Source organism: Pygoscelis adeliae, unplaced genomic scaffold, assembly GCF_000699105.1.
Source record: "Pygoscelis adeliae isolate BGI_AS28 unplaced genomic scaffold, ASM69910v1 Scaffold63, whole genome shotgun sequence".
Classification (NCBI taxonomy): Eukaryota; Metazoa; Chordata; class Aves; order Sphenisciformes; family Spheniscidae; genus Pygoscelis; species Pygoscelis adeliae.
Genome location: NW_008824414.1, coordinates 2,088,859 through 2,102,109, shown reverse-complemented (window position 1 = coordinate 2,102,109; position 13,251 = coordinate 2,088,859). Strand labels below are relative to the sequence as shown.

Genomic DNA, 13,251 nt, shown 5'->3' with positions numbered 1-13,251 from the left:
ATGGACAGAGACCTGAGAGATCAGTGTTCAGGTGCTGCATCTACTCTAAGCTTCTGGCGTACTGCCAGACCAACTTCTTTTTACACTCCAGTTCGTTTTCTCTGTGATTGAAATGTTTCTTCTTAATATCCCACTTAATTTGTAAATACACTGGACTAGGGACTGTTCATTGTATATAAACACCGAATGGCTCAAGCTCCTCAGCAGGAGAGTTAAGATATAGCAACGAATTGAATGGGATGGCATATAAGGTATGTTCCTTTCTCAAAGCATGTTGACTTGGAGTTCTTTTTGGAGTGGGAAAGAGAGAGGAAAGTCTCTTTATGGTATGAAATAAGAGAAAAGATTTTCTCTGAATGTTAGTTTCACATTTTAGGAATCAATACACTTCCTAATTCTTTATGCTGGATTCGAATAACCTCTCCCTTGCCTTCCAAGGGCACTAAGTGTCCTTGCTGTTTTCTATCTAGTGAAAGAAATGACCATCGCTCCTTCATCTCCCCCTCCGCCATGCTCTTTCAGGTTTCTATGGGCACCATGCGACAGCGAAGAAATGGCAATTTTGAGAGTTCCAAACTCCTCTATTCCAGCATGTCTCGCAGCATAGATGTGTCCTGCAGTGATGCCGTGAGTATCTGATACCTTCTTGATAAGCTTGGGTGTTGTCTTGGGCATGGGCCCCAGGGGTTATGAATTAGGTCGTGTCAGGAGAAGGATGATTGATTTTTCAGTTTTCCCTTTATGGAGAAGTTTTCCTAGCCAGTGACCCTGCAAGCAGTAGTGGTGCTTTGTTGACATGGTGAAAGTCTAGGGAAGTATTGAATTCGTTCTGATCCCTGTAACTCTTTATTGTACATTCTTAGTCACTTCTGTTTTAAATCCTTTTCCACTTTTCAGTTAGAGACAAATCCTCTGTCTCTATAAAGAACCCCAACCTCTTCACGCAACTTGATGGCAAAGGCAGACAACATATAATTATGTTAAACATCCCTTGAAAAGCCTCAATCATTTGCTGATCATAGCGATTGTCTGGCAGATTTCTTGCTTCTGATGGGCTTGCAAGATGCCTAATGACTAGCTCTTAGGTCTTTAGCAAGTGGTTCCCCCTCCCTTTTATTTTTTTGGTCTTGCATCATTGTGGCTTTTACGGGCTCATTATGTTCTCTTCCATTTTCTTTGTTTTGGATATTATAGTCTTTTCCAAGGAATGCTTTTCCTCTTGGAATAACTTCCTCTAACTGCTGTTTAACTACAAGTGTTCTGTCAAAATGGTAAACTTAACTATAGCTGTATGTCTTCCCTTTTCATCCCAAGCTAAATCTTGGCTTGCAAATCCAAGCTGTGCTTAAAAACCAACAAAACCCCCAAACCTCCAAACCTTTATCAGCAAGTGAGAAACTTTTTTTGCTTTCCTACCTTGCAGAGGCAGGTCAGGAGTGAATTTGCATCTCCCAAGTTTGAAAGCTTCCCCTGCTCTTGTGGAGTTTCAAGGTTAATATGGGAGTTAATGGTTAAACAAACTGAAGAGACTTTGCATTCCACTGAGCTCACATAAAGCATGACTTTAGTTGTTCAGGTCTCCTGCTTGGGTCTTTTTGTGTTGAATTAAAATAGCCCCTACCCCTGAGGACGTTAATGTCTTTTTTTTTTTTTTTTCCTTGGGAAGAAACAGTGTTTGCCATAGTCTTTTAAGCAGTATCTAGACCAGAGTTAACCACTGTTTGAAAACTATTGTCGGTGCTGCAAGTTATTTGGAAACATGGCAGCACATGCAAATGGAATTGCTCGGTAGTCTACAGCTAACTGTATTGTGCCACTGAATTCAAGTAAGCTGTTTTCTACGCAAGTCTTTTGGATTAAAAGCTGAAATTAAAATAGGCTTTTCAGCAACTCTTAGGATATCAAATCTGTTTTGCTGTTCAATTTTTTTTCTTTGGAGGGGGAAGCCATACCTTTTACCTCTTTGGTATATATTGTGCTTGATAGATATAAAAATATTGGTATCACATGTTTTTTGGAACGCCTGTTTGTGATTTTAAGTAGTCTTTTGTGTCCTGTCGACTACTATCAGTACTTTCTAGTTGCCTCCCACCATCCGCTTTGAGAAAGGAGACTTATGAATTTGCACCAGTTTTACTTTGTGTTTAAACTGACTGCTGCTTCTGAGGTTTCTCCTGTTTTATGAGTTATCGGAAGTAATTTTTTTTTCATTTTCAAGGATTTGGCCAACTTCATTCAAGAAAACTTTAAGAAGAGAGAATGTGTCTTTTTTACAAAAGACACCAAGTCAACGTAAGCACACATTTTTCTCTTGTTTTACAGGCATGGGGACTGGGAGCTGAGGGTATTTCTTCCTGCTAAGCCATGTGGCACGGGTTGGGCAGGGAGCAAACTTTTTTGTTTTTTTTGTTAAGAGTCTGAATCTAGCAGTGCAACCTCACCTCAGTCTTGCTTGTACAATTCCTTTCATTGTCACTGCTTTTTTGGCTTGCTTGCAAATGCCTGGGGTATTCTGCAGTCATGGTCAAAAAAGCTGAAGTCTGATAGTCAGACAGGCACCCTGGAGTGCTTCTCCCAGCTCTAGAACAGTGCTCTCCAAACTATTTTGAGTGCATACCCCATCAGTAAAAAAATTTTGAGCATACCCCCCAATATATGTTTATTTATAAACTATGTACATCTACTACTGTACTAGTATTATGTACATTATAAAACATACACAAAAATAGGAATTAAAAAAGGATGAGATAAAGATGAAATAAACGTTATTTTTGTTTTTTTTAAAGCTTACTTAATGTGCCCCCCACTTGGGATACCACTGCTCTAGACTGTCAGGAGTTTGTGTAAAAACTGGAAATATATGTTTGAGTTACTCCACAACTAACTTGATGCAAAACTAGGGGCCTGACCTTCATGCTAACTCTGTCAAGCATGCCTTCTAGCAGCTCTGTCAAAGAGCTTTAATATCAAATTCCCTATTTGAAGCATAATTGTGGCAATGTATAGGTGCTTTCAGGGATGCAGTACCAGCACTGGTATTGGTGTATAACAATGTATGTATGTATCGGAGCTTTGCATAATTTAAATTTTCCTTTTAAACCCAAATCACAAATTCCACGCGCAAGCCTTTACAGCAGAGATACAGCCGCTAGGTTTTGCTTGGGCTGATGTTCTCTTAAGACAGGACATTTATACTTGCTCCGTATTCAGGCACAAGTACTTATGCAACGTAAGCTTGAGGACGATAACATTGCTTTTGTTTTTTGTTTTTTTTTTGTTGTAATCTCAGGAGAAAAGTGATCAAACTAATGCAGCTGCAGAAGTCCTGATACAGAGCTCCAAGGGCTCTCAGTAACTCCATTCTCCTCTGAAGTTGGGAGGAAAAATGCCTTGGAGAGAGGAGGGAAATTAGTCTCATTTCAGAAAGTCTTACTTAGGGTCCTCTTCTGCCATCTAAAATGGGATGTCTGGCAAAGGACCAACAAAGGATGGAGAGCTGGTTCTTATCAGCTTCTCTTCCTACAAGCCCACTGGGAAAGGATTGCAAGTCATACTTTATAACTTGCTGGGGTTTTTTGTCTATCTATTTTTAAGGTAAGCTGGTTTTATTTGCAAGCTACAGCAGAGTAGAAGAAACCATATACGTTTACTCTGCTTCAGAGAGGCATGCTGTGACTTACCTTTACTTACCTTTACAGCAATCTTCACAGGAAAGCATTACTTAATGTCATGTTTGCAGTCTGCAAGCTAGCTATAAAGGTCACTGTAAGCACACAAATTAATGTCCTCATCTTAATCCTTTTGGGCTGATGCATTTTTATTCCCCCCCCCCCATATATTGCCAAATTGCACAGCACTGTTAATAGCATTGTTCCTCTTGCTTTGTCTCCCTATTTTTTTTTTTGTGCTGTTAGCAAAATTAACATTGTGCAAGTGTTTACCTGATGTTGCTTGTTAACTTAGACTGTAGGGGCCACACTTGCTCCCTCCTATTGCTGTTGACAATGCTTACTGCACTTGGCTGACTACAGTTGTCAGTCAACCCTGTCTTTTCGTAAGCAAGGGCCCTTTCTCCATGTCCTCTAAGGAAGCAGGGATATAGGCTATGCAGAATATTTCATGGTCTGTGCTGCAGCTGTTCCTAGGAAAAGAGTTCTAGCTTTCCCAACTAGTCCTGCACAACCAAAGTACAGGTTCTTCTTCCCCTTGATGCAATTTCAGTGTTGGTGTGGAGGGCATTGGTAGTGACTGCACACCATGCTGTGCAGCAGACAGGGGTGAGGGTGGGGGGGAAAAGTGCTAGAAACACAGCAAACTGCCTGCAAAATCTGCTCAGAAACCACATGTCCATTCCCTCCTGATGTGAATATGTCTTAGGCGTGCTTAGACACCAGGCAGGCCCTGGCTTTGCATGGAAAGTGATTACACTTAGTAATCATCTTAGTGAACTCTTTCCTATGTGGTTGAGAGCGCAAAAAGGGAAAGAAACTATTTGTACACATCAGGTTAGCAGCAGGTGAGATCACTTCTGGTGGGTCTGATGCCGAGTTCTGGTTCATTTTTTCATTTCTGTGCACAGTTGTAGGGTTTCAAATTAAGCTGCTGGTGATCTAACTTGGTATGTGATAATGAAAGAGGTCACATAGGTAAGGCCCATCCAGAAGTGTCATCTCATCTCTCAGCACAGACTGGTTCCTGAGATGTACTCCACTCCATTGCCCAGTGCTATACAGAAGCAGATTATAGGAGGAGGAAGCATGATTAGGTGCTGGTCTCATCTGGGAGCTGGTTCCTCTTAGCTGTTCATTTGTCACATAGCACATCCAAGTAGAGTCCCATGCACAACTGGTTCCGTAGCTCCACCTGCTGCTTGGCTTGTTGTGTTTGTACAACCCTGCCCCCAGACTTTGCACTTGATGTGACTGCTACAGTAGGCATCCTGTATTCTACTGGCTCCAGGTTTGCTGCAGAGTAAACACTTCTTGCAAATGTCCTGATTGAGCAGAAGTTTTGAAGGTGGTTTCAGCTGTGAAAAATTTCTGTCTCTTGTTAATAAACATATCAGAGCTTACTTTTCTGTGCTCAGGATGGTAACTGTGGGGTTTTGTGCATATTCACTCTTCTTTCAGGGGCAATTTGTGTAAATGTGGATACCCTGAAAATCAACACATAGAGGGCACTCAGATTAATACCAATGAAAAATGGAATTACAAGAAGCACACTAAGGAACTTCCTACTGATGCTTTTGGGGACATTCAGTTTGAAAACATGGGAAAAAGAGGAAAGGTAAGTGATTGTATTAAGGGTATGTGTCAGGCCCCTGTTGGGTGAGCCATATTCAGGGTCCTGAATCCAACACCAGTGGAAGCCCCTGCAAAGCAGGGCAGGTGAAGCTAAAGTCGATGGGAATGGAAGGAGTTAGGCTACAAAGGAGACAAGCTGATTTCGCAAGCCGTGATAATAGGTTACAAAGAATAATTTCTTCTGTGTTATTTGTTTCATAGGCCAATGATTGGAGTGGAAAGAGGTTATCTGTTTCCAGGCATGGCAGAAGAATGGGTGAACGAGGGTGATGCTCAATCATTATTTTTCTTTTTTTCATGTAGCTAGTTTTATTGTAATTGCCCTGTAATACAATTCTGGAGGTCTTGGGCTAGGAGGAAATAATTTTAAACTAGATCTGCAATGTCTCTCACTGGGACTCTGTACCCTGACTATATCAGCGTGCAGTTACAGTGGCCTTTTTATAGTCCCCGTCTATACTGAAGTGTCATGGTGTTGCGGAGCAACTTAGTACCCGTTTACCCATCTTTAGTGGTGAAGCCAACATGATAAGCCTAAATGCCTGAATGCTCAAGCTCCTGATAAAGATGCTTTGTTCCTGACTGTCTGACTTCAATGCCAAGACAAGGCTGTTTTTTGGAACATTGCATCTTTCTAGCCTGGGCTAACTTATGCTTTAGAAAGAAAATAGTGTGAGGGTGCACACCAGTGCAACTCTTGGGACAGGAGCATGTGTAACATGCTTTGCCTTTGAAGGTGCAGCAGGATCCATGAGGTGATAACCACAGGGATTTCATATCTGTAAGGATGTAAGACCTTTCTTCAGAGGATCTGTACTCTTCAGTGCAGAAGCTGCATGTACCTGCTTGCTACTCCATAAAATCATCACTCATGCTTTGCAATGGCTTTAACATTTCACAGCATGTCATCCAACGCCTGCCTACAGAGCTTGCTGACCTATATTCCCTTCCTCCCTAGCTGTTCTATGTGCAGATCATTGCAGTCTGCAGATGTCCAGTGCTCCTTTCCATACAGTCGTATCTTATGCCCTATGCACTCTGACGTTGTGGGATGTTGGAATGGGGCTTGTGTGCCCCGCACACTCATAGAGTAATTTTGTTTGGAAGGGGTCTCCAGTGTTTTCTAGCCAAACCTCTTGCTCAAAGCATATCCACATAGACCAGCTTGCTCAGGCCCATAACCAATTGAATATTGAGTATTTCCCAGGGTGGAGATCCTACAATGATGGTAAATTCAATGGGGATGTAAGATATCAGTGGAACTTCAGAGGTTTTATTCTGGTTTTTTGTTGGGTTTTTTTCCCTGTGTTTTTCCTTGGTGTGCGGACAGTGGGAGGGTGGAAAGAAGAAAATAGCTGGCGTTGCTGTTTCTGATGATTTACACTGATACTGTGTGAGGAGTCACATGTGGCTGAGCTCATCTGCCTCTTCTAAATGACTGATATTTAGCGCCAGTGCAGCTTGCTTGAGACAATCAAAATAAATGAGGAAAATCAGTACATGCTATGTAAATTAATTGGGTTTGTTTTATGCAAAGTAGCAGAAACAAGAGGCATTTGGGTGGGAAGTAAGACTGAAGGTTTTGAATCACGCTTTAACAGATCCAAGTGCTTCACATATTTGTTGATATGCATATTTTAGCTTCATACTACTGTTTTGTAAGCTGCTATGTATCTTTACTGAAAGAAGAAATTATTTGCTCTATTGCAAAATTTCTGAGTTCTCAAAGCTTAAATGTTCTTTCCTCGTGTTGTGTCCTCCTTCCCACCCTGGAAATCGGTTCATGTGCCCATAGTTGTGTCATGAGGACTCTCAAGGCCGCTGTGCATGTTTCAGAGCATACTTTGTTCAAATGCTGTATGTAAGTAAGTCTGCTAATCCATCCCATCAGCACATTGGACGGAGTTACGTCTCTATTCCACATTTGCATTCCCTATATTGCAAGGCAGCTGCTGGTCTTAAACGTTGCAAAATGTTTTCTCTTGATCTTGTACACAGTGGGGAGCAGTTTAAACCCAAGGTAACCTAAGAGTTGCAGACTATTATCAATGAGGGATGGGAAGTTTTATACCCCACATTGTACTTTTTAGGATGGATGAGTCCTAAAAAGTTCTGAGCAGAAATACTAGATGTGAACAGACCAATAAAATCTCTACATTTAGTAAGTCCTGCTTGGACTCTCTTATTTTTGCAGTGTTGCTCAGATCCTGTAACATCCAAGGACATTGCAGTTGCTGTATTTTGTGTTCTGGTAGCTGTCAATCTGAAAAAGTGCTTCTCTTGAATAGCTTTCTGAGTTCAGCTACTTGAAACACTTGGCATCGCCTGTATTTGAGGGTTGGGTCGGTGATGGCTGGGGTGCACTAGCCGGCTGTACCAGGAGATGGCACCGTTGTACCTCGGCTGAACCGAGGGATTCACCTGCTTGAGTAGAGCCTGCAAAGGACTCTGGAGATGGCAAGTGCCAGATGTATCGTTGCTGGTACACTGAATGAAACTTAGGTGTAACTGAAGTTTGTTTGCAATTATACACTGTGATGATGTATGAGAGAACGAGATAAGCTGTACGGGCAAGTCAGCTTCAGCATCTTTGATTTGGTACTTGCTTTATATAGATGAAAATGACTTGTATAGATGAAAACAAGTCATTCAACTGGAAACCTTAACTGTTGATGGAATAAAGGTAGTCATACAGATACAAGGTACTTTGTATTATCAGTAGGGTTTAGGAGAAATGCCTTCTAACTGCAGAGCTAACAAGATTCGCTGTGGGGATGACTTACCAGCTCGGTGGAGCTGTTAATGTTTCTGGCAGGCTCCCCTCTCCTATAGGGGACCCTCTCCTGAAAAACACCCAAAGCTGCATGTGGCTGATGCTTCTGAGAGCAAGAGCTGTGGGAGTCCCTTAGCTCTCCTGTGTAGCTGCTAGAGCCTGCTAGGCTTCCTCTGTGATGTGCTGTTCTGAGTCAGATGCAATAACTACGCCTGGGAACCCGTCCTGGAACAGATGAGTATGTTTTTTAGTTCAAGTTAAATGCCTCTCAAGATAGGACGTTTCTTCCACAAACTAATCCCTTGGTTTTGCTCTCCTGCGAATACTGGGCAACCTGTACAAAATCCACTATGATTCAGGTCCAAGTTACTTCTTTTCATCCCCTGGTATGGGTTGTATAGCCATGACTGTCTTCCAAAAGTCCATCACACTAAACTACTAACAGTGATGAAATTGCAAAGGGGCTCTTAAATAGCATAGCAAAAAAGCCAGAGAGCCTTTTACATAAATGGAGAGAAGGTAGGTCCATCTGAAGCCAGTTTATCTATGTAGTGTGCTTTATGAAATCCTTGTACAGTGTTAAAGCTTTACTACAAGTTTGATAAAGTTGTGATGTGTTAACTTAAAATGCTGTTATGGGTATATGTTATGATAGGGACACCATGATCATGGAGCCTGAAATTTGTAGTTAGTCAAATTAAGGCTTTAATTGTGTAATCAAAATAAGACTGTGATTATTAGTAGTTCACTTATAACAATCCTACCACTAATCCATAATCCAAGCTATAAATAGCTTTGTTACATTTAAAATTGTTATACTGTAAATTTCCTCGGTGTTGTGTTCATCCTTCCAACGTTCCTCTGAATCCCAAAGTCAGTGCTCTTGCCTTCCTCTAGTGGAGGGGGGGTTTGGAGGCTTTATGCTGACCCCTGAGGTCTTTGAAGGGATGATTCCAGTACTGATGATGGGGATCCCATCCTCCTTGGTCCTGGTGTGCTTGGAGTTCTTTCTATAGTTCTCTCTCAAGACAGTCTGCTTATGCTCTTTCTTTTCAGTGGTTCTGAATTATACAGTTCTGTTGATTGTGTTTGTTATTTCTAAAAATAGTTTTACCTGATTCACAAGGTTGCACGCAAATAGTGACTATTATTGGCCATTGTGATTTTTTTTTTACAGACTGGGACCTCTGTCATTTGGTGTCTGCATTCTTCCATGCCACCTTTTATTCTGGTCATAAATTGTTCAATCCCCACAGAATAACTATTTGTTACTGTTATAACCTAAAGCAAATCAAATGTAGACGATAGTTATTACACTGCTAGGCAACTGCTATTACAACTATACTCAGCTCAGGCCAATGAGATCCTGAGAATCTGCACTCTCAGTTCAGTACAAAGTCTGTGGACTTTTACTAGTAATGGCAAAAATCATATTTCCGGGGCTACCCAGTTTAGTTTCTGCCAAATTAAAGATGTATGTGGCAGAACGTGGTAGTGCAACCTGAGCACTGCACTACCCCCTGACCCCACTGACCAGGTTGCTGGAGATGCAGGTTGCAGTTTTGGGCTGAACCTGGAAGTGGTGGAGCTGGGAGATTCTTAGGGCCAGCAGTTATGCTCTTCACTATGCTGCTGGTCTGACGCTAGCACTTTTGTTCTGCTCACAGTAAGACTGCGCCTTATCTCCAGACCTGAGAACTGATCTGTGAAGAGAGGAGATCACCTTGCAAGTCCTAGTTATGGGTGTCTGGTTGTAGGGGGAGGATAAAGATGCTTTAGAGAAAGAAACAAAGACTTAAGCTCTGGTTCATCATCATTTTACCCTTTGTCTACCCGTTGTTGGAATAAGAGTGTACACTAGAGAAGAAAATGCAATTTCTGGTCTGTTCCCAGCTATCACTATTTATCTCTTGCTTATTTGTTTCTCCTCTTTTCTCTCACCCAAGTACATCCGTTTGTCATGCGACACAGACTCTGAAACACTCTATGATCTAATGACCCAGCATTGGCACCTGAAAACCCCTAACCTTGTCATCTCTGTCACTGGGGGTGCAAAGAATTTTGCACTCAAGCCCCGGATGCGCAAGATATTCAGCAGGCTGATCTACATTGCCCAGTCCAAAGGTAAAGACCTGCATATGTGTCTGTATTATTTTATTGCTGCGTAATACTATTGGAGACGTAGCAGCCCAAAGGGTCAGCAGGGAAGCAGATTATTCAGTTTGTTTCTGCTTGGCTGGTGCACTTGGGGCCAATGTGACCTAACAGTTTGGAAGTAACAGGGTTGAGAGCTAGTCATCAGGATGCCCGTGATAAGATAAGGTAAGTTGTGTAACATGTTGTTTGTGTTTAATTGAAGAATAAATGCCTTTTCTGAGCTAAGGTCTTGAGAGTGGATTGGGTTGTTGTATCTTAAAGGTAATGCATTAGGAGGGTGGGTATTCCACTACATTCTCCCAGATTATTGCCTGTTGTCCCCAGGGGCCTGGATTTTCACAGGAGGCACACATTACGGGCTGATGAAGTACATTGGGGAAGTGGTCAGAGACAACACCATCAGTCGGAGCTCAGAGGAGAATGTGGTGGCTATTGGCATAGCAGCCTGGGGCATGATTTCCAACCGAGAAAGTCTGATTCGCAGTGGTGATAATGACGTAAGAAATGTGTATGGGTTGGTGGGGAAACAAAGAGGAGGCTCAGCTGTCAATTATACAGATTATGTCCCTGACTGACTGCTGCTCTTTGCAATAACAGTATCCGTGCTAGGCTGATGCTATCAGCCGTGTGATAGCTGACTGACTTGAGCGGTCAGTCAAGCTCTGCTTGTATGTTCTGGTAAAGCAGAGCTCAGCAGAATGGTTTCCAGTGCAATGTTAATGTAGAAGCATGTCTGTCTACTTAGCCTGATCTACTGTGTCCTAAACAATGGGATCTACTGGTCCCCCAAACAAAAGGACCAGCTTTTCCTCAATGTACATAGCAGTGAGACGAAACATCAGGTGCTCTTCCCAGAACAGGAGAAAACTAAAGTCTTCTCATGTTCGAGATGGTTGCACATGTCAGGCCTGGTGGGGGGACCAGCATGTGTTTTCAACTGTAGGCTTAGCATGTCTGTGTGGAAGTTCAGCTGCTCTAATTTCATATCTGGCAGAGTGTTAGGGAATAACCTCTTCCATGGTTATTCTAGCTGCTGCGAAATCCCTATACAGTAGCCTGTAGTGGGGATTCCCATGGACTAAGACACATTGGACCTGCTGCTGCTGTTACGGATCTTGCTCATTGATACTATTGTCCTGTCTGTCAGATACCCTTGTCTTTTGTCCACTAGATGTTATGGAACATGTCTAAAAACCATCCTGCTAGCTAAAGAAAAGCAGTTTATTTACTGAGGGCTTTAAGGAGGTTTGAGGGTTGAACTAGATGATCTCAAGAGGTCCCTTCCAACCTAAAAAATTCTGTGATTCTGTGAGGTGTTGAAAGTAAGTTTGCCACAGATTTAATGTTTCTGGTGGCTGAAGGAAGCATGCATTGCTTAACAGGATCTCTGAAAGGACTAAACAGTTGCAAATAACTTCCACTGTTCCATTGGCTGAGGTGAAGTTATGAGGATTGTCTCAAATCAGATGCTCTTGTAAAGAAAAACTTTCTCTGCAAATATTTATGCTGTGCTCTTGTATGGGGTTTCTCTCACTGTCTTCTGCTGCTGTTGGGACTGCCAGTAAGCAGTGTCTTGAGTCAGGAAATCCAGACTCCTAAGTAACGAGGCTAGGGGTTCAGCTGTCATTGGCTTGTCCTTGAAGGCTTGTGCATGCTCTGCCCTTGGATCTCTGTTAAACGCTGTGCTTGTGCTTCTAGGGGTACTACTTGGCCCACTACATAATGGATGATCTCAAGAGAGACCCCCTCTATTGCCTGGATAATAATCACACCCATCTCTTACTGGTTGATAATGGCACCCACGGACACCCCACGATAGAGGCAAAAGTACGAACTCAGTTAGAAAAGTACATTTCGGAGCGAGTTATCCCAGGTAGGTGTGGCCGTCAGGTTGCAGACCTCCTTCTCCTTAGTCCTTGCATGCTTTGGGGCTGATGCACAGTGATTTTCTGGGAACAAAAGAGTAGTGGTAGCATCCCTTGGATGCTGAGCTCTCTTAACTGTGTTGCATCTTGAGCACTTTCAGGAACAACCAGGCTTCTTCAGAGCAATACCCCTCCCCTCGTCTTCCTTTCTGTATGTGACAATAGTTCTTTGTGGGACACAGCAAATGATCCGTTTCAGCAATACAGCCCTTCCCTCTCTTCCTGCTGGGCTATCTGTTGGAAGCTGACCCTTCTACTTATTTCCCACCTGGCACTGAATTCCAGGTAGCTGAGGCACAACTACACAGGAGCTGAAATTAGGCTTTTCCCAAAATATACATTTGTGAGGGTGATCAATCCATCTGCAACCTGCTCCTAAATAATTTCTCTTTCAACCCCTTCTTTGCCAAAATGGAGAAAGATCAAAAGCCTTGTCAGGAAATTCTTAGTTAAAGTTTGGTTGTGTGTGGTTTGGTTGGTTTTTGAAGCTTTTTTTGTTGTTGTTGTTTTTTTTCTTTACTGTGTACCTCAGCTGAAGCATACTTGCTGTTAGTTGTGACGAAGCACCCAGAATCATTATGAAACTTGGTATGTCTCTTAAACACTAGCTCCTAGAGTTATGGGATTCTTAGCTTTCCTTTACAATTGAAAATGTGAAGTCAAAGGTTCTGAATCTTCAACTTGTGATAAGAACCTTGCGCCTAGACTCAAAATGGTCAAAGCAGTAGGTAAATACAATAAAATCACATGGTTTGGGGACTTTGGAGCTAGTAAAAATTATGATTGTTAGGAGGAAAAAAGCATCTGTTGGAGAACGGTGTCTGAAGCCAGCTACGCAGAATGTTAGCCAAAACTGAGTTTTCATTAAAACCAGGAAGAGCTGTAAATAGATTTGGCAAAATGAACAGTAAACTATTATCAGAGTGTCTGCATGAACTGCTTGGAAATTCTTCGTTGTACTCGGGGGAAAAAATGAGTTCTTCAAACTGCATTAATGTTTTGAATCTTTTTCCCTTTTTCTTTTGGCATGTTTCACAGAATCTAATTATGGTGGGAAGATTCCAATTGTGTGTTTTGCCCAAGGTGGAGGGAA

At 42.2% G+C, this 13,251-nt stretch overlaps 1 protein-coding gene across 1 annotated transcript in view; it reads left to right on the top strand.

Annotated features, from left to right (window-relative positions):
- The first annotated feature begins 510 nt into the window (after positions 1-510).
- TRPM8 (transient receptor potential cation channel, subfamily M, member 8) overlaps positions 511-13,251 on the top strand; it is a 41,762-nt gene continuing 29,021 nt past the window's right edge. The window contains 7 exon segments of the mRNA XM_009320775.1: positions 511-627; positions 2,219-2,292; positions 5,130-5,286; positions 10,023-10,200; positions 10,558-10,730; positions 11,932-12,106; positions 13,197-13,251. The exon segment at positions 13,197-13,251 is cut by the window's right edge and continues 25 nt beyond it. Coding sequence (XP_009319050.1) covers positions 511-627; positions 2,219-2,292; positions 5,130-5,286; positions 10,023-10,200; positions 10,558-10,730; positions 11,932-12,106; positions 13,197-13,251 — 929 coding nt within the window.